This window comes from Leucoraja erinacea, chromosome 10 (assembly GCF_028641065.1).
Source record: "Leucoraja erinacea ecotype New England chromosome 10, Leri_hhj_1, whole genome shotgun sequence".
Classification (NCBI taxonomy): domain Eukaryota; kingdom Metazoa; phylum Chordata; class Chondrichthyes; order Rajiformes; family Rajidae; genus Leucoraja; species Leucoraja erinaceus.
Window position 1 is genome coordinate 9270233 of NC_073386.1, and position 26880 is coordinate 9297112.

The following is a 26880-nucleotide window of genomic DNA, read 5'->3' on the forward strand; positions in this document are numbered from 1 at the left end:
TGGCAAATGTCATCGGTGGAAGATTTCATTGTGGAGCAAATGTTTTTTTTGTTAAATCTGCATTACAGGGTTGATTGTGCTGGTTAATACATAACTCTTCCATGGTGCTTATTGTTCTTACATTTTTCATGTGCTGGTTCTCTTAGCAATAAAAAGACAGGTTTTTATTAAAAAAAAGTAAAATATTTTGTATTTATTTTGTCTACTTCAAAACTCAGAGGTTATTGTAAAATGGATGCTTGATGGTCAACATAGACGGGCTGATGGGCCTGTTTCTACACAGTATGGCTTTGACTTGGTTTTCTTCTGAGAGAGCCTTCAACTTATAGTTTGGTGATTTTTGACCAGTGGCGAAACATAACCAATGGCATACAAATCCTTATTGCTTCTGTAATATTAGCAAAGCATTGATAGAATCATGTAAAATGTTTTGTACTTTCCTCCCTTGCCGTTTATTAGTTAATGTTCAGATTTGTATCCATTGGTATATTTGTTCATTTAGAGCTCCAGTATGTGTGGTGTTTATAACAGGGTTACTGGTGTGGTTGCAAAGCAACTGTTCCCATTTATTTTTGTGAAATAATAATTATCAAGCATGAACAGAAAATAGAATAATTTCTGTCTTTCCTGTTGTTTGGGCTTCTGCCTAAGGCCACACTTCCCAAGAACTCTGCAAGCGGGTATTTTAAGGATGTAATTTTGTGATTTTTATTTTATTTCAATATTACCTATACAAACATTTAAAGGCAATCAATTCCCCCTTTTTAACATGTGGAATATATTTTGGGGGGAAATAGATCTTGCCTCTTCAAGTTCAAGTTCATTGTCCTGTGTCCCTGATAGGACAATGAAATTCTTGCTTTGTTTCAGCACACAGAACATAGTAGGCATTTACTATAAAACACATGAATAAATAAACTGATAAAGTGCAAATAACAAATAGTGGGTTATTAATGTTCAGAGTTTTATCTGAGCCAGGTTTAATAGCCTGATGGCCGTGGGGAAGTAGCTATTCCTGAACCTGGTCGTTGCAGTCTTCAGGCTCATGTACCTTCTATCTGAAGGTAGCAGGGAGATGAGTGTGTAGCCAGGATGGTGTGGGTCTTTGATGATACTGCCAGCCTTTTTGAGGCAGCGACTTCGATAAATCCCCTCGATGGAAGGAAGGTCAGAGCCGATGATGGACTGGGCAGTGTTTACTACTTTTTGTAGTCTCTTGTTGATAATGCAGTGAGTATTGTATGACAAATAGGATATCAACCATTTATTTAGCAAAAAAAGTATTCATCAGTTAGTTCCAGTTTTGGAGATACAGCATGGAAACGGGCCATTTGGCCCACTGAGACCGGACCGCCAGCAAACACTGGTCCAGCAGTTTGATCTTTAGCTCATCCAATGCCATTTCTGACATCCCTTATAAGATACCAATACTCCTCTGGGTGTTGAGGATAGAACTATTCCTTTAGACTTGCAGAATGGATTAAGAAAAAATGTAGATACAAGGAACTGCAGATGCTGGTTTATAAAAGATGGTGCTGGAGTAACTCAGCGGGCGAGATTGATAGGTTTAAGAAGGAACTGCAGATGCTGGAAAATCGAAGGTAGACAAAAATGCTGGAGAAACTCAGCGGATGAGGCAGCATCTATAGAGCAAAAGAAATAGGCAACATTTCGAGTCGAGACCCTTCTTCAGACCCTCAGATGGATAGGTGATATTTTGGGTTGGAACCCTTCTTCAGAAGAAGTAATTCTGCCTGACCTGCTGTGTTACTCCAGCACTTTGTCTTATTTTGTAAGCCAGCATCTGCAGTTCCTTGTATCTACTTCCTCTTCCCTCTGACAAGGGCGGTCACGGTAGTGCAGTGGTAGAGTTGCTGCCTTACAGCTCTTGCAGCACCGGAGACCCGGGTTCGATCCCGACTACGGGTGCTGTCTGTACGGAGTTTGTACGTTCTCCCCGAGACCTGCGTGGGTTTTCTCCGAGATCTTCGGTTTGCTCCCACACTCCAACGACGTACAAGTTTGTAGGTTAATTGGCTTGGTAAATGTAAAAATTGTCCCTAGTGGGTGTAAGATAGTTTTAATATGCAGGGATCGCAGGTTGGCAGGGAGCCGGTGGGCCGAAGGGCCTGTATCTCCAAAAGTAAAATCTAAAACTTATTTGTGGATGCAGCACCTGTCCTTTATCTTCTCCCCATATATCAGGGCTCCAAACCAGTCTTTCTGGTTGAAGTTGCAATTTCCTACTATTATTTATTTGTGAAAGCACTACTTTCAGTTTGGGATGCTCTTTACTGTTCGTCATGCAGCCTTTACTACACTGGGGAGACCAACTGCATAATGGTAATACCTCAGTTTAATCCATATACATGCCCGCATGTTTTCAATTCTGTCTTTAATTTTCTATGCCCCTTTACTCACTCAGTGCCAGCGACATCTCCCCAATGGAAAGTTATGTCTCCCTCTGTAGCTGCTGCTAGACCTGTTGTAATTAAATTTTAAAACCTGTTTTTAATTTGAAGAAAAATGTTAAACATTTTGTTTGAGTATGCGATGGAAAGATATTTAGTGGCTATGTATTTATGCCATTAACAGGTCTATGGTTAAGTGTAGGAAGGAACTGCAAATGCTGGTTTACACCGAAGATAGACACAAAATTCTGGAGTTAATTCATCATTTTGTGTCTCTATGGTTAAGTGCTTCACTCTGATCTCTCGCACACTGCTTCAATATAGAAAGTCTTGTATCTTTGGTAAAAACTTTTTATTTACCACTGCACATATAAGCTAAAACTAAACCAAATGATTAATTTAATATCTGGACTATACTTCTTCCCACCCTGCTTCCTGTAAGGACTCCATCCCCCTACTTCCATTTCCTCCGTCTACGCCGCATCTGCACCCAGGATGAGGTGTTCCAAACCAGGGCATCGGAGATGTCCTCATTCTTTAGGGAACGGGGGTTCCCCTCTTCCACTGTTGATGAGGCCCTGCATTGTCTCTTCAATAGTTTAACTCTGCTCTTTCCCCCCCCCCCCCCCCCCCCCCACACGTAACAAGGGCAGAGTCCCCCTTGCCAGCCGTCACAACAAACAATCCTCCGACATTTTCGCCACCTCCAACGGGATCCCACCACTGGCCACATCGTCCCCTTTTGGCTTTCCGCAGAGACTGCTCCCTCAGTAACTCCCCAGTCAATTTGTCCCTTCCCACCCAAACCACCCCCTCTCCTGGTACTTTCCCATGCAACCACAGGAAATGCTACACTTGTCGCTTTACCTCCCCCCTTGACTCCATCCCAGGACCCAATCAGTCTTTCCAGGTGCGACAGAGGTCCACCTGCACCTCCTCCAACCTCATCTATTGCATCCGCTGCTCTAGGTGTCAGTTGCTCTGCATCGGTGTGACCAAGCCTAGGCTTGGCGATCGCTTCGCCCAACACCTCCGCTCGGTTTGCAATAACCAACCTGATCTCCCGGTGTATAAGCACTTCAACTCCCCCTCCCATTCCGAAACCGACCTTTCTGTCCTGGGCCGCCTCCATGGCCAGACTGAGGCCCACCGTGAATTGGAGGAGCAGCACCTCGTATTTCGTTTGGGTAGTTTACACCCCAGCGGTATCAACATTGACTTCTCCAATTTCAAGTAGTCCCGTCCCCTTCCCAGCTCTCCCACAGCCCACTGTCTCCGCCTCTTCCTTTCTTCTTCCCACCCCCACATCAGTTTGAAGAAGGGTCTTGACCTGAAATGTCGCCTATTTCCTTTGCTCAATAGATGCTGCCTCACCTGCTGTGTTTCTCCAGCATTTTTGTCTACCTTCGATTTTCCATCATCTGCAGAACCTTCTTAAAAATGTAATAGCCTGGTTCTTGGTTCTTAAGTTGCATTTTAACTTTCAATGTATTTATCTATTTCAGAAGCATGGAGACAGCCCTTTAAGTGCTTTCGTTCTCCAAGAAACCGCTCCCTACCCATGCAAACAATTATCCTTCATACAAACTCTTCTTTTTGGTCCCTAAACCTGAATTTGTTTCCAAATTACATTCCTCTCTCTTGCAACATATTTGTCAGATTTCAACAGTAACATGCTATTTCCTTCAACTGCCAATGGAACATTGTCACCCTACTAACTCTGCAACCTTTTGATATGGTTCAACCATAGCCAACTGGTGCTTCCCGTTCACCGTTTGACACGATGGGAGCACCATTGCTTGATTTTCATATTAACAATCAAATTTGCTTTATAATCTAATTTGCACACTTTGAAACCATCCCATCCCAAACACAACCATCAGAGCGGTTTCTTGTTATCCTCTCAATTGTTGGTTTCCATCTTTTCAACCAAAACCTTGCCATCCTATATCGGCATTTCTGTCAACTAAAACCATGTCAGTGGGCATTGGAATAACCTCATCTATCCTAATGTTTTCCTGAATATGTGCGTGTCCACTCTGAACCATTACAACAGGCTGTGTTAACATTTGGGACACTAGCTTCAGCCTCAAGTTTTTCAACCTCTAACCAAATGTGAAATTCTTCCAATGCCACAACCAATCTTTGCTACAATGTCCTTCACTAAGAGCTCATTATTTCAGTCTCATTACACAATACCAGATCAGACATAGCCTGCTCCTTGGCAGGTTCCTCTACACCACACTCAAGCCACTCTTTAACATGTTCTTGAGATGAATAGAGCAGAGAACAGTACAGCACAGTAAAAGGCTCCTTGCTCTTTGGCCCACAATGTCTGTGCCGAACATGATACCAAGATCAACTCTTACCTGCCTGCACATAATCCATATCCTTCCATTTCATGCATATCCACGTGCCCATCCAAACTTATCTTAAAATGCCACTATGGTATCTGTCTGGGCTGGCAGCATGTAGGTGTTTCAGGCATACGCCACCCTCAGTGTAGTTAAAAAAAAGAAAATACATGCTCTGTACATCTCCTTTAAAGTTTGCTCCCTCCCCCTTAAAACTATGCCCTCTAGTATTTGATATTTCCATCCATTCTGACTGTCTACCCTATCTATGCCAACAATGTTAGCAATCTGATTTGTGTAGTTATAACCACCCATTATTATTGCAGTACTTTCTTGCACCTTCTCATTAGTCTTGATCTACATTTGGCCTAGATACAGCAACTTCAAGAGGACCTTTATACCAATCCCACTCGCATCTTCTTGCTCTTACTATTTTGTTTTTTCACAAACTGATTCTGAACATCTTGAGTTTCTGAGTCGATATCCTGAAGATGTCGTGAACTCAATCTTTATTAACAGAACTACTCCACATTTTCCTGTCCGAAACATCAAATGCCCCCTAAATGTTCGGATCCTGACCATGTTCACCATGTATCTGTTATGGCTACCAGACTATATGCCCATTTGTTTCTACTTTTGCCATCACCTTATCTATCTAGATATGAATTCCGCATGCATTCAGATAAAATACGTTTACTTCTCTTGTATAATTCTCCTTACTCTGACTGTTTGCTGGGATACTGTTATGCTTGTGTGATCTGCCCATTAGGGTGACGCAGTTGTAGAGTTACTGCCTTGCAGCACCAGAGATCCAGGTTTGATCCTTGAGTTTGCTTGTTCTCCCTGTCGCCGCATGGATTTCTTCCGGTTGCTTTGGTTTCCTTCCACAATCCAAACATGTATAGGTTTGTAGGTTAATCAGCTTCAGTAAAATTATAAATTGGCTCTAGTGTGTAGGATAGTGCCACTATATGGGGATCGCTGGTGGACCTGTTTCCATGCTGTATCTCCAAAGTCATTCTCAAAGTACTTTATCAATACCCAATGCATGTCAATGCTCTTAATGCCACATTCTTTTCCTTTCATTTTGCCTTCCTCCTTCCCTTTCATGTGTACCCATATAACCATATAACAATTACAGCACGGAAACAGGCCCTCTCGGCCCTTCTGGTCCGTGCTGAACACGTATTCTCCCCTAGTCCCATCTACCTGCACTCAGACTATAACCCTCCATTCCTTTCCCGTCCATATAACTATCCAATTTATTTTTAAATGATAAAATCGAACCTGCCTCCACCACCTTCACTAGAAGCTCATTCCACACAGCTACCACTCTCTGAGTAAAGACGTTCCCCCTCATGTTACCCCTAAACCTCTGTCCTTCAACTTCCATTTTGGCTTATTTTCTGATTCTTCCTTTGGGTTTCCCATCTCCCTGCCAAGCTTGGTTAAGCCTTTCCAATATCCCTATGGTGGATATTGGTCCTTTTCCTGTCACGGTGCAATGCGTCTGGCTTGTATAAGTCCCACTGACTTGGGAATCGGAAGCCTTCCTTCCCACGCTATCTCTTCAGCTATCCTGCACCAATACATTGTTCCCTGAAAGTGGCAACGCGGATAGACAGGAATGCGTCTCGCTGGCTTGCCTTCATCGGTCAGGACACCGAGTACAAGAGTTGTGACATTGTGTTACAACTATACAAGACATGGATTAGATCACATTTGCAATCTAGTGCAGTTCTAGTTGCCTCGCTGGCATTATGCTGAATAGGGTGCAGTGCAAAATTTACAAGGATGTTACTGGATTTGGATGGCATGAGTCATAAGGAGACTGGAGAGGCTGGGGCTTGTTTCCTTGGAGTGTATGAAGTCAAGTGATCTGATAAAGCTATAAAATCATAAGGGGCAGAGATAAGGTGATGGTCACAGTCTTCTTCCCAGGCTAGGGTAGTCTAAAGCTAGACGGCACTGATTGCAGGTGTGTGGAAAAAAGATTTAAAGGGTTCCTAAGGGGCAACTTTCTCCAGGCAGAGGGTGGTGGGTGTGTGCTTCAAGCTGCCAGAGCAAATGGGAGAGGCAGGTGAATTTATACTGTTTAAAAGACTTGGACAAGTACATAGATAGGAATGGTTTGGAGGATGTGGGCCAAATGCAGGCAACTGGGACTGGCTCAGGTAGGCAAATTAATGGTATGATCGGGTTGAGCTAAAGGACTGCATTAACCAACCTGACCTCCCGGTGGCTCAGCACTTCAACCCCCCCCCCCCCTCCCATTCCAAATCCAACTTCTCTGTCCTGGGCCTCCATGGCCGGAGTGAGCACCACCGGAAATTGGAGGAGCAGCACCTCGTATTCTGCTTGGGCAGTCTGCACCCCAGCAGCTTGAACATTGACTTCTCCAATTTCCGGTAGCCCATGCTGTCTCCTCCCCTTCTCAGCTCTCCCTCAGCCCTCGGGCTCCTCCTCTTTTTCCTTTCTTCTCCCCGCCCTTCTCCCCACCCCCTCCCCCCTACATCAGTCTGAAGAAGGGTTTAGGACCGAAACGTTGCCTATTTCCTTCGCTCCATAGATGCTGCTGCACCCGCTGAGTTTCTCCAGCATTTTTTCAGGTTGTCTACCTGAGCTAAAGGACCTGTTTCCTTGCTGTATCATTCTGTGTGTTCATCTGTTCCATCTTCCTATTTCTATATTCACTGGCACATGGAAGATAGACACAATAAGCAATGAAGAAGGGTCTCAACCCGAAACATCACCTATACCTTTTCTCCAGAGATAGTCTGACCTGCTGACTTGCTCCAGCTTTTTTTGTGTGTTTATCTTTGGTTTAATCCAGCATCTGCAGTTCCTTCCTGCACATTTCACTGGCACATGGCACCGGTAGTGGTCTGGAGAATGCTACTTTTGAAGAATGGGAAGCGGAGGGTGGTGCGTGATAGAGGGAAGCAGGGAAAAAAAAAAGTTTCAGTTTTGGTTTCAAATTTCTTTTTAGTTTTAAATCTTTTTTTTAATTATGCAAAATCGATCAACTTCATTGCTTTTATCTCCTCCAATTTGTTGCATTACAATAACTACTTTGTATGGTAATCTCTCTAAAGAGAGAGAGAAAGCTTCTTAAGTCTATCAATTAATGCCTTTTATGTCTCTGATTCTCTAAAATGCAGTTGTTTTTTTTATTCTGTGCATTTGTTTTGTTAAATTCACAACGCTCATTCTTATTGCTGCTTTTGTTGGTGAGTTCTTAAAAGGCATCAGTTAATCTTTTACTCACTACAAATGCTTCTCTTGCTCAATCTCTAAAGCTCACTGTGCTCTCTGCTCATGGCCAATCCTCACAGAGTCCTTTGTTAAAGCCTTCCTACCATTTAAATCGTTTTAACCAAGCTCAATGTATCATGTATATAACCATGCGATTAAATGTTAAATATTTTACAACAATTTTCTTGTTATTTCCATTATTAAAGATTATTATCAATCTACGTGATACTTTCAAACAAACAAATGCCCAAGCATTTTCACCCAGCTAAAAGATAGTGGGTGTTATAGTCATAGTCTTACAGCAGGGAATCGGGCACTTCGGCCCAACTTGCCCACACTGGCCAACTTGTCCCATCTACACTAGTCCCACCTGCCTGTGTTTGGTTCGTCTGTCTGTCTGTCTGTCTGTCTGTCTGTCTGTCTGTCTGTCTGTCTTCCATCCGTCCGCCTGCAGTACGGATCCCTTCCTGCCTTTTGATTCGTTGACGGCTGCTCCTTCCTATCAGCTTCCAACACACTTCGAAACAAAGTTGCAAGACAGGAACACTGAACTTTTCACTGCTGCAGCAGGCAGGGGAGGTGCAATTGTGGGAGGCAGGGGAGTGCTGGAAACTTACATTTGGCAACGGCTTCAGTTCCATTGGAGGAGACTGGTGCATGGTGGAATATTGGGTTGGGGGAATCACACCATTGGGGGGAGCAGACCCAACGGGTCTGCACTTGGTCTAGTATATATATAAAAGTCTGTGGCTGCCGCCTGCCGTCCGGCTGCCAGCTGCCTTTCTTCCTTTTGATTCGCTGCTCCTTCCTGTCAGCTTCCAACACACTTCGAAACAAAGTTGCAAGACAGGAACACTGAACTTTTCACTGCTGCAGCAGGCAGGGGAGGTGCAATTGAGGGAGGCAGGGGAGTGCTGGAAACTTACATTTGGTAACGGCTTCAGTTCCATTGGAGGAGACGGGTGCATGGTGGAATATTGGGTTGGGGGAATCACACCATTGGGGGAGCAGACCCAACGGGTCTGCACTTGGTCTAGTATCCATCTAAAATTGTACCTGCCTAAATGTTTTACACAGAGAGTGGTGAATCTGGAATTCTCTGCCACAGAAGGTAGCTGAGGACAGTTCATTGGCTATATTTAAGAGGGAGTTAGATGTGATCCTTGTGGCTAAAGGGATCAGGGGGTATGGAGAGAAGGCAGGTACAGGATACTGAGTTGGATGATCAGCCATGATCATATTGAATGGTGGTGCAGGCTCGAAGGGCCGAATGGCCTACTCAATAATTCAATCAGCTGTGTCAGGCATGATTTACCATGTAAATTCATTCTTTCAACTTTAGAGATATTGCAGAAACAGAGCTCCCAGCATACCGAGTCCATGCTGACCAATGATCACCCTGCACACTAACACTAATCTACACACTAGGCACATTTTTTCCAACTTACAGAAGCCAATTAACTAACAAACCTGTACATCTTTGGAATGTGGGAGGAAACCGGAGAACCTGGAGAAAAGCCATGCTGTCACATGGAGAATGTGCAAACTCCGTACAGACAGCACCGCTAATCAGGATTGAACCCAGTTCTCCGGTGCTGTAAGGCAGCAACTCTGCAGCTGCGATACTATACCGCCACAATCATTCGGACCAATTGAAATTTTCCCGAGTGAATCTTCATCTTGCCTTTAAAACTCTTGCAATTTCCAAAGGCATAATTACCTGGTTCCCCCACTGGTTGGCACAATTTTCCCATGAGAAGCAATGACTCCCTTGGTGAGCATATTTGCAGCATTATGTTCTGGAGATCTGAATAATTCTAGGCTCCTTCTCTTTAAAGCCTTGAAGTGGAATTCAACTGCAGGACATAAATTGTGACTTTGTAACTTTAATTTAATAAATATATTTTTAAATATAATTAAATGTAATTATATAATTTTCCATGTACTGTAGTTTAAACAGCTAGAGGGCGGCACTGTAGTGCAGCATTAGAGTTGCTGCCTTACAGCGCGAGAGACACGGGTTTGTTCCTGACTGTGTGTCTGACGCTGAGTTTTCCCTGTGATTACGTGGGTTTTCTCCATGTGCTCCGGTTTCCACCCACACTCCAAAGATGTACAGGTTTGGAGGTTAATTGGCTTTGGTAAAATTGGCCCCAGTTAGTGTTAGTGTGTGGGGTGATCACTTGTACCTCTCGGTGGGTCGAAAGGCTGTTTCCGTGTGTATCTCTAAATAATGTCTTAAAAACTGCTTCATCTTGATAGGTTGTTTAAGAAGGAACTGCAGATGCTGGAAAATCAAAGGTAGACAAAAATGCAGGAGAAACTCAGCGGGTGAGGCAGCATCTATGGAGCGAAGGAAATAGGCAATGTTTCAAGCTGAAACCTTTCTTCAGGCTGAATGTTTCCATGGTATAGTCCTTGGATATGGGATTGTTAGTTATCCCATGAAGAAGGGTCTGAAGAAGGATCTCGACCCGTAACATTGCCTGAGTTCCGCCAGCACTTTGTGCTTACCCCCAAGATAATGTGAGAGGGTCCTTGCTTTCTCCCTCCCCTTCCCAGCTCTACCACAGCCCACTGTCTCCGCCTCTTCCTTTCTTCTTCCCTCTCCCACAACTCCAACATTATCTATGCCCTCTAGTGTTGGACATTTCCACCGTGAGGAAGAAGATTCTGACCGTCTATCCTACACATGCCTCTCATAATTTTATATCCTTGTGTCTCCATTGTTTAGCTAAATATTGGTATTGTATTGGTTTTGGGGGCAAAAACGACACAAAGTGCTGGAGTAACTCAGCAGGTCATGGAGAGGTGACAATTCAGGTCGGGACATATTTTCACCTGGGTCTGAAGAAGGGTCCCGACCAGAAATGTCATCTGTCCACATTCTCCGGAGATGCTACCTGACCCGCATAGTTACTCCAATATATTTTGTGTCTTTTTTTTTGTAACCTAGCATCTGCAATTCCTCGTGTCTCAATATGGGTATTGGTTTATTATTAGCATGTGTATTGAGATAGTGAAAATACAATCAAACCATACAGAAAAGTGAACATGAACTCCACTTGTGCAATCTGGTGTAAAACCCAAAGATAGCAGCACTCAAATATGGCACCAAGAGTACCAGATGCTTAACCCGGTGTTGCTCAACTCAATTGTTTCTGCTTAAGTAGGCAGTTAATGCAGAAGGTTCAGAAGCCTCTGGAGGAGATTATAACTTTTCCCTACACGGTATATAAAGTAAAGGCTTTTTGCAGAGATTACTCTTTCAATTGAATCAATTGAATTTTATAAACTAAAGCCAATTTCCAGATGCAAATGTTGATTATTTTTTTTAATCCTTACAAGTTCATTTAGGAATATCGGAAATAAAATGTCACGTGAAACATTCTGAGAGAAATAATTTGTTGAAAATTACTGAATTGGAGAACTATATTTTAAAATCACAATTGTCTGAAGAAGGGTCATGACCCAAAACATCAGCCATCCTTTTTCCCCCAACAGATGCTCCCTGACCCATTGAGTTACTCCAGCACTGAGTCCATCTCTGGTATAAACTAGTATCTACAATTTTTTTGTTTCTATATTACAGACAGCACAAAGGTGAGTTGTGAATCATACACCAGATGTGATTCACTGGTCAGTGCTAAAATAACTGAACCTAACTATGCATAAGAGCCCAGTAGCTAAAGATGGAGTTAATGGAATTGAAGGGAAATTAAATCTTCAATTTCAAATGTTAACTCAGTTTCTCTTCCACAGGTGCTGTGTGATATATTGATGTGTTCATGATTTTTTGGTTATTGTTCAAATTTCCAGCAACTGGATTTTTATTTGATTTTCATGCCAAGTTGAGTACTGATTAACTAACTTGCTGTCTTGCACCTTAGCTAGCATTAGTCTGCCAAAGCAGCTCAATGTCCATGCCAGTATATTCTCCCAATTCCATGTCTTCTAATTTTGTTCAATAACCTTGTGTGTAGCACCTTGTCAATGTTTTTCAGAAACTGCAAATGCAAATCCCGGACGAGCTCCATATCTAATTTATTAGGGAGGCACGGTGGGTGGCAGCGTTCCTGCCTTACAGCGCCAGAGATCCAGGTTCGATCCTGACTAATGAGTGCTGTCTGTACGGAGTTTGTCTGTTCTCCCTGTGACCGTGTTGGTTTTCTTCGGGAGTTCCGGTTTCCTCCCACTCTCCAAAGACGTACAGGCTTGTAGGCTAATTGGCTTGGTATAATTGCAATTTATTCCTAGTGTGTGTACGATAGTGTTAGTGTGCGATGATCGCTGGTCGTTGTGGATTCGGTGGGCCAAAGATCCTGCTCCCGTGCTGTATTTCTAAACTAAACATATAAAGCACCAGTTTCCCTTCATTGATTTTTGCTAGTTGCAATCTCAATAAAACCCAATGATTTGTCCATGTTGACCCTGCCCAATCTTATTATTCCTAAAAAAAATGCTATTCAGGGTTATGGTCTGTGACCACAAACGAAAACTTGCCCATTATGAATTGATACATTTTTCACTGTACTTAATGCCTATTTATCCATTTGAGCAACGTTTTTCTCATATTTTATCAATGTATGTTTCTGAACCAATTTTCTGTATGTTTCTGAACCGTGCTCCTATGTGACATTATTTTGTGTTGATGCAATATCACCATTCCCATTAATTTCCCGTTATTTGCTCCGTGCGTTTCTATATGTTCTAAGCAAAAACCGAAAGGCCCACATAACCAATCATAAACACCAAGACCTCTAATGTAGCCATCTTCACTTTAAGCTGCCATTTTATTGTCTACTTCTGATGCCTTTCTTACCAAACTGATGATATTATACAACGTTTCCCAACGCGTCAATACCTAGTTTAATGGCTGCACCCTCTGACTATTTAAACTAACCGTGCCCACTTTGATTGATTCCGCACTGTTCATCTGACTTCTCTCATCTCTTGGATAATATACTTAAAATGTTCCCTACCAAATAGACAATTCATATTTCACCTAGTATACTCCATTCATCAGATTTTCACCCACTCATTTAACCTTAGAAAATCTCTTTGTTGCCATTTTACATTCTCGTCATAGGTTTATTTCCAACTTACCATTGAACAATGAATGGTGTGCTTTTGCAAAGGTAAAATCCAAAATAAAGTCAGTTTGGGCCAGTTCTGTAAGATATTATGGCAGTAGCATGTAGATAGAAAACAAAGCACAGGTTTTCAGTACACACCGTTCGTTGGCAGTGTGGGTCTTTATTGTACAAAAGTACACTGCGTATACTTACACATTCACAAGACTGATAAGATAATGAATATATCAAATGACACAAATCACACCATTCTGGTACTTATTTACAGTTACCACACTATAATATACACTATTATATTACAAGTTCCTTTTGGGCATTGCATAAAACAAAACAGCTCAAACATTTAGATAAATTGGCAACTTGGACCTAAAATGGGAAAACATTACACTGGTGCAATAATAATATTTTCAAGCTTAATTTTAACCACGTGTTTGGTGAAGAGAAGAACATTATATGTCCAATGAATTAGGCCGAGAAATGTTAACTCTGTTTCTCTCTCCAGAGATGGTACAAAACTTGCTGAGTTTTTACAATACTCTTTTGAAATTGTTTCAGTATAGGGAAAACAAAACACTGGCCGTTTTCTGTAAATGACAAATGTTTCTTTAACAATTTTGCATTCAACTTGTACGTAAAGTAATACAAATAAAATTATGATTGGAGCTGAAGATTAGAGAAATTCCTCTTTGTCATTCATGTGAAACTTGCATTTTAATTTTTAAATGGTTGAAAGTACAAAGCACTTGGACGCTTGCAATTTTGTAAACCAATACTCAGAATAAAGTGACGGTTTTGCTAGAGAATGCTGGAGATGGGACTGTATTTGTACTTTCCACTAGATGGACACCATGCTTTCTGTTAAAAGTGCCCCATGCACACGTGGGCAGAACTAGAATCAGAGTAATAAGTAATGGATCTAAATACAACATGAATGCAAATAGCAACAAATTCCAGCAACGGTAGAATCGATGTGAATCTATCTATACTATTATTAAAACTCTCATCTTGACCACTTCTGGTTTGCTTTTTTTTTTTTTTAATTTGCCCAAAAACAGTACCCTATATCGCTGGGATTTTTTTTTCCGCCACCTTATTCACCATTCACCTTTGCTCAAAGCGTACCAAGTTTAGTTCCAATCGGTGCAATATGACAAAAGGTATGAAGGTTTAAATAAATCGTGATATCAGCAGATCGGTTTTCACACCTGTCAGTCACCATGAAGGTAACGCCTCTTCCGGGTGAGGAGAAAAAATCCCCGGAGGGGGCGCTGAGTCCTCAAGCCGTATGGAGTCGGGGGAAGCCGCTGTGTCGAGTCTGGGGAAGCTGCTGTGTGGAGTAGGGCAAGCCGCTGAGTGGAGCTGGGAGGTGCTGTCCGGTGCTGTGGCTGCTGAGTGGAGTCCCTCCCCCCCCCCCCCCCTCCTCCCCCTACACCCCTTTACCCCTCCCCTGTTCCTCCCCCCCACACACACACACCTCCCCCACACACCCCTTCCCTATACCCCCACCCCCACAATCCCCTCCCCCCCTCCCCTCCCCCCCCCACCGCAAGTCCAGAAGCTGTGATTGAGTGAACTGTGAGTCCAGAATCCATGAGCCAGTGAACTGCGTTCCACCCCCCCCCCCCCCCCCCCGTCCCCTGCCTGAAGCCGTCCCCCTCCCCCGGCTACAGAACGCGCCCGCCGGCCCCCACCTGGAGCCTCCCCGTCCCCAGCTGCAGGACTAGTTCAAGAATCTATCCGGCCCACAATGTCCATACTAGCACTCTGGAAACCAGTCCCTTTGGCCCACAACACCCATACTAACCCTCCATAAAGCCCCCCCACTGGCCACCACCTGAAGCCCTCTCCCTCCCACAACCAGGATGCTCCCACGCCGACTGAAGCCATCCCCGTCCCCTGCTGCAGGATGCTCTTTCCCCCCCCCCCCACCATCGGCCCCCGCCTGAAGCCGTCCCTGTTTCCAGCTGCAGGATGCTCCCTCCCTCCCTGAAGCCGGTGGGGAGCGGCAGGTCACTGCAGCAGTCGGCCATGCCGGCCGCAGGCCATGGTAGCTTTTGGTTATTGCAGTGATAGGCCACAGCAGCTCTCCCTTATCTCCACCCCCCCCCCCCCCCCCCCCCCCCCCCCATAAAGCCCCCCCCAGTGCTAGGCCGAGGCAGTTGGCAGTGGCAGGGGTAGGCAACAATAGGCTATGGCAGCGGGAGGCCAAAGCAGCGCAGCCCCCGACTGAAGCCGTCCCCCCGGCTGAAGCTGTCCCCCCCCCTGAATCTCCCACATCTGCAGAACGCAACATGAGATGCAACAAGAATGGACTGAATAAACATCATCTTTAACATTTAAATTGTTGTTACAGTTTAAGTTATTCACATTTTAAGCTTTAATAAATCCCTTTTCCACTTGCCGTGCCCGTCAGCTGCACCTGCACAGTAATACCTGCGTGGTCTACATCACAATGGGAACCCAATGGGCGGGAATGGCTGCGTCGCCGGAGAGCCGCTAAGAGTGGATGGGGGGAGGGGGGGTTGAGGGGAGGATGGAGTGAGTGCATAGGGGGGAGGAGAAGGGCAAGGGGCGGAGTGGGAGGGGTGAGGGGAGGAGGGGGATCAGGGGCATCACAACGGGAACCCGTCAGCCGCGCCTGCTCAGTTGGGAGCTATCCGTGAGTGGTGGAATATTGGAATTGGTGGAGAGGTGGAATATTGCATTGGGGGACCAGGCCTCCCGTGTGAGAATGGGACCCAAGGGGTCCCATTTAGTCTAGTGGTTTACTAAAAGAAGTACTTCAATTTTGCTATATATAGATGGACATGAAGAGTAACTTGTACGTTAAAATTATAATCCTAATCTGCCAAATATGGTTCTCAAAAACAAGAAAGCATAAGCGGTCACACAGGAAGCCTGGTCCCCCAACGCAACCTGTTCCCCAACCCAATATTCCACCACTCACCCGTTCCCCCAATGCAACCTGTTCCCCCAATACAATATTCCACCACTCATCCATAGCCCCTAACTGCGCAGGCGTGGTTCATTTCCCCTCTTCCCCCAGCACTCAGTCCCCTCCTCTCCTCTTCATCCTCTTCCTTCCCCCTAACCTCAGTCACTCCCTCTCTCCATAACTCATCTCCCCCTTCCTGCTCCCTCCTATCCCCCACTCCCCTCCCCTATGTCCCCCCACTATCCTTCCTGACCTCCCCACTGCCCTCCTCGCCCTCTATTCCCCCACCCCCACCTCCCTTTCCTCTCCCTCTATTTCCCTCACTCCCCCACTTCCCCCCCCCCTCCTCTCCCTCAAGCCTCCCACTCTCCCTCACCTCTCCCTCCCTCTCCTTTCCCCTACCCTCAGTCACTTCCTCTCCATAACTCCTCTACTTCCTACCCCCCTCTATCGCCCACCTCCCCTATCACCACCACCCCCCACTCTCCCTCCTCACCTCCCCCCTTTTCCTTCCTTGCCCCCTTCTCTCCCTCAATCCCCCCCCCCCCCCCTTCTCCCTCCTCGTCTCCCCAGGATCTCGAGGTTGTCGGAGTCGGCCTGGCTTTAGGGAATGAACTCTGCTCCTTCAGCTTTATTCTCCCCACTGGTTAGTGACAGAGGACATAGCCATTCACTGCGGCGATTGTGTGCCAGAAAGAGTGTCGCCATCCCGGCCTGCGCGTCGCCGTCCCGAGTGACTGACAGGAGAGAAGACCAATCTGCATGGCGGTGACTGGCAGGAGAGGAGAACAATCTGCGCATGCGTGTTTAAGATTTTTAAACCTTAATAACTTTTTAAACTATATCGATTGGAACAAAACTTGTTGCTCTTGAGCACAGCAGAATGGCGAGTAAGGTGGTGAAAAATCGTAACGCTATCGTGTGCCATTTTTGCGCAAATGGAAAAGCCAGGCAAACCGGAAGAGCACAAGATCAGTGGTTTAGTTATGCATAGATAAAAGTTAGACTGAGATTTTTATCTTGTGCCTTAATTTCTTTTCACATTCCATCATTCCTAATTGTGTTTGGCACTGAAGCCATGTCAGGGACATTTAGGGTAGTACATATCTGCAGGTTGTTGTTGTTATCATGTTCTTGTTTTACCCTTTTACAGACTTTTTAAAAAAAACATCGCGGAACTTAAATACCTTGACTTCCTCTCAGCGCAGCCAGCAGCATTTCTGACCACTTCTCGATTTGATGCGGTTCTACATTTGAAATTACATTTTGAATGTTGATGGACCTGTTACCCAAATTTTGTGATTTATTTTATTATCACCTTACCCTGATATAGCTGAATTTGGTCTACTCAATCAACGGTTGCATCATGGTCTGGTTCGGTATCTCGGGTGCCCAAGTGCGAATGAGGGTGCAGATAGTGGGCATTGCCTGGTCTGTCTTGGTTCATGACCGCTCCGCAAATCGATGAGATCTATAAGAAATGTTGCCTCAAGAAGACATCCAATTTTATCCAAAGACCCACAAAGCCCTGGCCATTCTCTCATCTCGCTGCTACCATCGTGAAGAAGGCGCAGGAGCCTGAGACCTGTTATCTCCGGGTTCAAGAACAGCTACTTCCCATTAGCTAGCAAGCTCTTGAACCATGTTGCACAAACTTAATCACAACCCCACCTTAACATCAAACTACCATGGGATTGTTAATAGTTGACACCACATACTTTGGTTTGCACTATTATAGTCAGGTTACCTAGGAAAACAGATAATTTATTGTATTATTGGTGTATTGCATATTTATTTGTTGTGTTGCATCAATGTGCCTGTACAGCTACAGCAAGTAAGGATTGCATTGTTCCACTCTTTGTGCAAATGACAATTAACTTCACTCTTGACCAGGGACCTCCTAGCTGATCTCTCTCAATTACATCAACGTCTTGGAAGCAAACAGCAAACCATTAATTTCATTTGTAGGAAATTTAGTTTAATTGGTCATACAGATTTACATTAGGAATTATAAGGTCATAAGTGATAGGAGTAGAATTAGGCCATTTGGCCCATCAAGTCTACACCATTCAATCATGGCAGATCTAAATCTCCCTCTTAACTTCATTCTCATAATTTCCCCACATAACCTCTGACACCTGTACTATTTGGAAATCTATCTATCTCTGCCTTAAAAATATCCGATGGCCTCTACAGCCTTCTGTGGCAACAAATTCCCCAGATTCATCACCAGTAGTAATTAGTTATTTTGTTCAATTGTAGAGGGTTCCATTCAAGAATATCTTTGACCTCTAACTTAAATAACCATGGGTTTCTTGAGTCTGTATTATGACATGTTACACATATGGCTAAATACTAAGAAACTCTATGGCCTAGATTACGTAATAGTTAGTTTATCACATTGGAGAACTCAAGCCCCCCAGAATAACAAGATTTAGAAATATTTACTGCTTATTATGTGCCAATATAATTCTCAATTAAGCCAATTGTGTGAGGCAAGACAAAATTATTTCCAAGGAGGATTACTGATACTTTTTTTGAATGTAGGCCATTCAGTCCATCAATTCTATGCTACCCTCAGAGCAATCCCATTAATTTTTTTTAAAATTAGTTCCCTGAAATCAATTTGATCTCAGATGCCCAATGACTCCACCCTGTCTGCCTTTATCATAACCAATTAAGCTCCAAAATAGCATATCTTTGGAAAGAAGTGAGGAAACAAGAGCACCTGAGAAATCCACAAGGAGACCAAAGTGCTGGAGTAACTCAACAGGTCAGGTGGTATCTCTGTATTTTTCAATATCTTTAATCACCAATTGCAATGGTTTAAGATTTCTCCTTTTAAAGCAAAATATTGAAGCTGTGTACTGTATGGATCACATTATTTGTTGGGTTTATAAAAGAAAACTGAAATGATTAGAGGTTTTCAAAATGATATTAAAAAGGATCCCGATAGACCAGAGAAGTTTCAGCATTTTCAGTACGAATTAAACAATAGTTTGTCACACTCAGTTAGAATACACCTGCAAGTGCACAGTGCCAATTGCCAGTCTCACATTGCTTGCAGAACAGGATCTTTGCAGCCAGATTCTGCCGGTTGCATGAATTTCATGAAACCCTCTATTAAAGGGACTCATTCCTTTGAAACATTAAACCACACTGAGTGCAGAAATCATGGGTTCCGTCTGCAACTTGATGCGACAATAATGTCAAATCATGAATGTATGCAAGTAAGAATCTTATTGTTCCATTTTAAGACATAGGACAATAAAACACTATTGACTCGTATTGACTGAGACGGACTCCTCCCCTCCCCAACCTTTGCACATCCCCAATTCTTTCCACTCGTCACTTAGTTTCATGTATTCTGTGTCTTTAAGACTGTTGGCAGATCAATTTCCCTCCTGGGATAAATAAAGTTCCAGCATATTATATTTATGTTTTGTAGTATGCTGCTGATGCGGGAATATTGAGAAACATAATCGATTTCTACATTTCTGACAAATTATCGTGTCATTAAGTATTTTACTCTGCAGTGATTCCCAAATTTATATTATATTACTTCAATTGAGAAGCATCACGATCAACCCGACTTGGAAGTTGCTGGTGCTCTTCAGTATTGAACACAAATCAACATGTGTCAGCAGTTCAATCTTCTCTGTCACAAAAAAACATCACTGCTTGACTTTTAATCAGAGGTGGAACACAACATAATTGAAGATTTTACCTTTCACTGAGGTCTGCCTCTGGTAAAGAAATCAACACAGAAAATGATGGAAGTGCTCATTAAGCTGGGCAGCATCTCCTGAGACAGAATCTAAAAGAAACTGCCTTTCTGTCTTCTGAAGATTTCAGCTTTTGCATAATTGAGGAAGAGATGGACTGGAATGAATGTTATATTGCATGATTTTTTATCGCAGGTCTGTCTGTTCTGTGTTTTGTAATCAATATCATTCCAATTGATAAGAGAATGATTTACTTTGTATATTTCCTCTTTCAAGTACCTATTGTACTTTTACCGAGAGACATGGTGTTCAATTTTACCCCCTCTAACCTGTATTTATCATGTTGCATTTGTTCCAAAGCAATGCCATTTCGGGAAAAGCAGAATAATTTATTGCGAATATTATAAGTATAAGTATAAATATCCTTTATTGTCATTCAGACTTTTCGGTCTGAACGATATTTCGTGCCTTGCAGTCATACATATAATAAAATAACAAAAACACACAATAAACACAAATTTAACATCCACCACAGGGAGTTCACCAGGCACCTCCTCACTGTGATGGAAGGCAAAAGTCTTAAAGTCGTTGTCTATTCCCTCCTTGTTCTCCCTCTGCGCTGAGGTGATCCAGGCTTCCGATGTTGTGACCCCACCGGGTGGTGGTAAGTCCCGCGGCCGAATCCGAGCTCCGCGAAAGGGCCGGTTGCCACCCTCCAGTCCAGCGGACGAAGCTGTTGTTGCGGGAGCTCCTGAAAAACAGGTCACCAACATGTGACCTTCGAGCTCCCGACGATGTCGTCCACTGGGCCCGTGGCCGAGCCTCCGAAGTCGGGTCGCCGCCACCGGAACACCATCACAGCCCTGAAGTCGGGCCACCGCTGCCGGAACGGCACCAGAACCCCGAAGTCAGGCAGCCTCGCGTTGGTAAGTCCTGGCTGGCTCTGCCTCCGGTGCCTCAAGGTCTGTCCCAGTTGGAGGCCGCCAGCTCCGCCATTAGGCCTCGACGCAGACGGAGACACGACAAGAAAAAGTCGCATCCCCCCCCGAAGGAAGAGACCAAAACCAAATTTACCCCCCTCACATATACACAACCTAATAAACTAAATTTAACTAAAACAGGATAAAAGAAAAAAAAAAAAAAGAAAAGAGCCGCAGCTGCTAGGACAGCACCGCCACTGGTGTTTATAACAAAAATGGTAATCACTATCATTTAGTTCCCTGCAAAATGATGGACTATTTGAACACTTTACTATACCGAGTGTCTTGATATTCTTCTCCATTCCTTCTCTCCAGGGACGCTGCCTGAATTAATCCAACATTTTGTGTCTATCTTCGGTGTAAACCAGCATCTGCAGTTCCTTGCGTTTACGTTTAGTTTAAACTAGACTAAGTGGGACCCGTTGGATCCCATTCTCACACGTGAGGCCTGGTCCCCCAATGAAATATTCCACCACTCGCCCATAGCCCCCAACTGCGCAGGCGCGGCTGACGGGTTACCGTTGTGATGCTCCTGATCCCCACTCCGCCCCTTGCCATTCCACCTAGTACAGGTGTTAATGGGCTGAAGGGGCTTGTTTCCAGATGGCTAGTACAGACATTGTGGGACAAATAGACTTTTCCTGGGCTAGTCGTGTAGCTGAGGACAGGGAGGGGGGGGGGCTGCTTCAGGTGGGGGATAGCGGAAGTGTTCTGTCGCCAGGGATGGGGGAAGGGGGACGGCTTCAAGCAGGAGCCGGTGAGGGGGGGGAGCGCTGCCGTGACCTGCCGCTGCGTGGGGCGGATAGGGGGGGGGGGTTGTAGGCGGGAGGGGGGGTGTGTCCGCGAATTTAAAAAAAACGCCAGCGCCCGGCCACAGAGGATCCCTCAGTTTCCCCAGTATAGAAGGTTGCAGCAGTCTGCCCGCGCAGTCGGCCAGCTAGGCCGCGCCCTGACACCGCGCCACCTCGGGACTCACTCAGCATCGCTTCTGGGCTCATTCACTAGCTCAGCACGGCTCACGAGCTCACTCAGCGTGGCTCGCAGACTCAGCCCGCCTCCAGGGATTTATTCTCCTCGTCCCGGTGATTGACAGTAGGTGCCGGAAGGGGCGTTACCTTCATGATGACTGACAGGCGAGCAGACCAATCAGCTGATCTCACGATTTTTAAACCTTCATAACTTTTGTAATATTCCATTGATCGGAACAAAGCCTGGTGCGCTTGGAGCAGAGGAGAACGGTGAGCTAGGTAGCGAAAAATCCTAGCAATATAGGGTACCGTTTTCCGCAAATTTAAAAAAAACGCAAACTGGAAGAGGATGAGATGAAAATTTTAGTAAAGAAGAAGAAAAATATAGATAGATAGATGTATAGGAAGAAACTACAGATGCCTGTTTAAACTGAAGATAGACACAAAAATTTGGAGTAACAGCGGGTCAGACAGCATCTCTGGAGAAAAGGAATAGGTGACTATTTGGATCGAGACCCTCCTTCAGACTGAGAGTCAAGGGGAAAGGGAAACGAGAGATATAGATGGTGATGTAGAGAGATATAGAACAAATGAATTAAAGATATGCAAAAAAGTGAAGATGATAAAGGAAACAGGCCATTGTAAGCTTGCGCTAGGTGAGAATGAGCAGGATCTTACAGTCAGGCATGGAAATCGCTATCAAAACATGTGGGGGACACAATTTCCGTTTCAGACTGAACTCCAGCAACAGCAGCTTCGTCCGCCCCGAATTGTGGGGCTTGAATTGGCCCGTTCATGGGGTCTTTCAGGGGCTTCAACATCGGGAGCCTTGATCGCCTCAATGCAGCAGTTTGATTTTAAGCCTCGCGGGGCGCTGAAAGGCCCCGCGAATGGGCGGATTTAGCCCTTATAAAACGGCTGATAAAGTCTGGATTACATAACATGGGGGGGGGGGGTCGTCTCCCACCTCTCAAAGGGGCGGGGGGGGGGTGGGGAAGGGGAAGGGGAAGAGACGTGTCCCCTCTTTCCTCCCCCGCCCCAGGATTTCCGCCCCTGGCTGTAGGTGTATAAGAGATTGGTGTGGCTGCATTTAGAGTACTGTGTTCAGTTCTAGGCACGGGGTCAAAGAGCGTTCACGTTGCGGCCCTGTTTCCACCAATCTTTCCACCAGCACGCACAAGAAGCGACAAGACAGACACCATTGTATGCAGATGCTGAGAAGTGTGTTCAGCTCTGGCTGAACAACTTCTAATCTTGTGGGGGACTAGATAAGAAGTAGTAGTTCTGGGCACCATGTTATAGAAAAGATGTTGGCAAGCTGGAAAGGGTACAGAGAAGATTTAAGGGCCTGTCCCACAGCGGGGACCTAATTGGCCAGTGTAGAAGAGTTTAGGAATATATGAAAAAGTGTCATGTTGAAGACCTCCTTCGACTATGTAGAAGATCTGCTTCGACTATGTTGAAGACTAGCTTCGACTACTTTCGGGAAAATTGTGGAGAGTGTAGACGACCTCCTTTGATCTCCTTTGATCTCCTTCGACTATGTTGAAGACTACCTTTGATTAACTTCGACTGCCCTCGATTAGCTACGAATAACATGCCGACCTACGACTTCGACTAAACCTATGAGTAAAAAAAATATCAATTTTTTTTTCCATGACGACCCTTTTTTACTCGCGGCCATTTTTCAGCATGCTAAAAAAAAACGCCGCGCCCTAACTGAGGCCTCGAGTACACGGGGACCACTCTCGAGCATGAAGGATAGTTACAAAGACCTCGTGTCGACCATGATGTTAGTATGAGTCGAGGGCAAACTCTTCTAAACTCGCCAATGAGGTCCCCGCAGTGGGACAGGCCCTTTACAAGGATGCTGCCAGGGCTAGGGAGTCTCAACTATAGGGAGAGGGTGAGTAGGCTGGAACTCTATTCCATGGAGTTCAGGAGGATGAGGGGTGATCTTATTGACCAGTTTAGATTATTGTCACGTGTACCGAGCTACAGTCGAAGGCTTTTGATGCTTTTTGTTAAAGGGGTGTAATTGAATAGGTGCAAATTGGATGAAACAATGCAAATGGAAGGGATTTAAGAACTGCAGATGCTGGACACCCTCGGCACTCCTGTGGCCGCTGACTTGCCCTTCTGAGTCATTGTGTGCGGAGTAAATGAACGCTGGATTTACTCACCCTGTGTTGCGTTGAGTCAATACCTCTGTTGTTGTGCCAGGATCCTGGGCCGCATCCTCTCCTCTCCGCTCCCATTCCCGGGGCCGCCCGGAGTCCTCCAGCATCCCGGCTTCCACCGCGAATGTCAATGAAGCGTTCGCCTGTGGAGAGGACAAGACGGCGGCGGCGGCGACGGCGACGGACTGAGTTGACTGACGGGAGTGAGTCTCCCAGCGCACACGTCCTGAGGCGGGGAAAGCAGCCGGGAGGGGGCTTTGCTTCTCGCTGACGGTAACGAGCAGCCGGAGCCATGCACTGGGGCGCGGAACTTTGGGTGAGTGAGTGAGGGGATTATTGTTATTTGTTTCGCCGGCAGCGGGGGCCGAGGCGACGGGCGGGCGGGCGGCGTCGTCTGGAGCTGGTTGGCAGGGCGATGGCTTTCACATGCACCCAGCCAGCTCTCACTCAGCCCGCTTGGTTTGTCTCCTTTGCAAAGGGCGGCCGGTTTTATTTTGGGGGGGGGGGAGAAGCAACGGCTTCTGTGTAATTTTATTTCTCCTGTCAAAAAAACACCTGGGGGGGGGGGGAGTTGAACTGTTTCTTTTGTTTTGAACCCGATGGAGCGAGGGAGAGGGAACTCTTTGTGCCGAGGGGACGCTCGCTTGGTCGCTCGGTCGGTTGGTTTTTGAGCCGGGCGACTGCATTGTTTGTCGGGCTGGTTTGCAGGCAGGACAATCCCTTCTCTGGTGCCTGAACAAAGCAGTCGGTTGAAATGGGCGGTGGGAGGGGGGCAGTTGAGACCACAGGGCTGCCAGGTCCATCGCTCATCATTTAAACCATTGTCTCATGCCTCTACTTACTTGGCTGTCAAGATTGAGGGATTTCGCCTCGGCGTTGGGTATAAATATTAGTGGCGAACGCACCCCGATGTGAAAAAAAGTGGTCATTTAGACGGTTCTGCTTGGCACACCTTTACTTTATTTTGTTATCGTGGCTTGACATGTTTTTTTAAAATAAATTTCCTTGAATGGAATTTGTTTTGCAACTTCCAAAACGGTCACTTGTTCGATCCTGTTTGTTTTGTGTAAATAAGAATGGGAGTGCGGCCAGGGCCAGATCGCATATTTTTCATGGAGTGCTTTCTGAACAGACCAGCAGGTAGAAGGTCGTAATTTTGATGAGAGAAATGAAAATGGTTCATACTTGATTTGGCTGGTCCGAAGCGATGGTACATTTTCTTTGGCTACAATATAGACAGCGTGGCGGTTTATCTGTTTTGCATAAGTTCTACGATAGCAAAGAGACAGACAAGTCACTAGTTTTTTCCTGATTTATCGCGCTTGGTGTGTAATTTCTCCTCATTGTCTACTCGGTAATGTGAATGTTGACAGGTCCGCCAGTTTTTACACGGGAGAATAGAATTGCCCTAGGTAGTCAAGCTGTTCAAAGAGGACAAAGAGTGAGTTCTTGTCATAGGTAGCGAAACAAACAAAAATGAGTAAGAACTACGAAACACCGGGATTGTGGTTAGCTATCCTAAAAAGAGCAATCCAGTACAAAGAAAATAATATAATTTTAGCCACATTTCCTATACGTAGTTATTCAAGTTACACTGGAAAGAAAATATCATAAATACAAAAAACTCTTGATGTCAAGGACAAAACCATTGAACCTGAAGAAAAATGTTGAATAATTAAAAAATATTGAGATATTCAATCTAATGTGAATTGGTGTACGTGACTAATAAAGAACCTTTGAACCTTTAATGTTATTTTAGACACAAGACTCTTTACATATAAATGCACAATGCTGGCAAATAGTTTTCAATTTCAGTGTTTGGAATGCAGAATACACTTATTGGTAAATCTCTTTATCTTTGCCCTTTCTCGACTCAGATTGGATTAACTAATGGAAAAGGATAGTGGTCTGAAAGGTTATTATTAACCAATTTATATTGAGGAAGTAAAGATAAATGCAATATTATAATTACACAGAATCTGCAATTGCCAAAAGGGTGACTGCAAAATTTAAATCCATTAATCACAGTACCCTCCATAATGTTTGGGACAAAGACCTGTCATTTATTTATTTGCCTCTGTACTCCACATTTTGAGATTTGTTATAGAAAGAAATCACGTGGTTAAAGTGCACATTGTCAGATTTTTTATAAAGGCTGTCTTTATACATTTTGGTTTCACCATGTAGAAATTACAGCTGTGTTTCTACATAGTTCCCCCCGCCCCCCCCCACCTTAGGGCACCATAATGTTTGGGACACGTGGCTTCACGGGTGTTTGTAATTGCTCGGGTGTGTTTAATTGCCTCCTTAATGCAAGTATAAGAGAGCTCTCAGCACCTAGTCTTTCCTCCAGTCTTTCCATCACCTTTGGAAACTTTTATTGTTGTTTATCAACATGAGGACCAAAGTTGTGCCAATGGAAGTCAAAGAAGCTATTATAGAGACTGAGAAACAAGAATAAAACTGTTACCGACATCAGCCAAATCTTAGGCTTACCAAAATCAACTGTTTGGAACATCATTAAGAAGAAAGAAAGCACTGGTAAGTTTACTAATCGCAAAGGGACTGGCAGGCCAAGGAAGACCTCCACAGCTGATGACAGAAGAATTATCTCTATAATAAAGAAACAAATCCAAACACCTGTCCGACAGATCAGAAACACTCTCCGGGAGTCAGGTGTGTACTTGTCAATGACCACTGTCTGGTGAAGACTTCATGAACAGAAATGCAGAAGCCATACTGCAAGATGCAAACCATTGGTTTGCCGCAAAAATAGGATGGCCAGGTTACAGTTTGCCATGAAGTACTTAAAAGACCCATTCTTTGGAAAGTGAACCAAAATGTCTCACACGTGACTAGATATCATCACAAAGCAATACAGTAAAAAAAAATTATTGTAAGAGATTAATTTTATTAATTGCTATTTTCCTACCTACAGAATTATAATTCATGTCTGCTAAAGATATGAACATTCTAGCT

General features: G+C 44.6%; 2 protein-coding genes across 6 annotated transcripts in view; one reads left to right on the plus strand and one right to left on the minus strand.

Annotated features, from left to right (window-relative positions):
- The window catches only part of LOC129700763 (uncharacterized), a 61201-nt gene extending 37006 nt beyond the window's left edge, over nt 1-24195 (minus strand). For both annotated transcript variants that reach the window (XM_055641438.1, XM_055641439.1), the window contains exon 1: nt 23905-24195. In XM_055641438.1, the coding sequence (XP_055497413.1) occupies nt 23905-24195 (291 nt within the window). The remainder of the gene's footprint in view (nt 1-23904) is intronic.
- The window catches only part of fnbp1l (formin binding protein 1-like), a 107013-nt gene continuing 104210 nt past the window's right edge, over nt 24078-26880 (plus strand). For all 4 annotated transcript variants that reach the window (XM_055641436.1, XM_055641435.1, XM_055641437.1 and 1 more), the window contains exon 1: nt 24078-24217. In XM_055641436.1, coding sequence (XP_055497411.1) covers nt 24194-24217 — 24 coding nt within the window. In that variant the 5' untranslated portion in view covers nt 24078-24193. The remainder of the gene's footprint in view (nt 24218-26880) is intronic.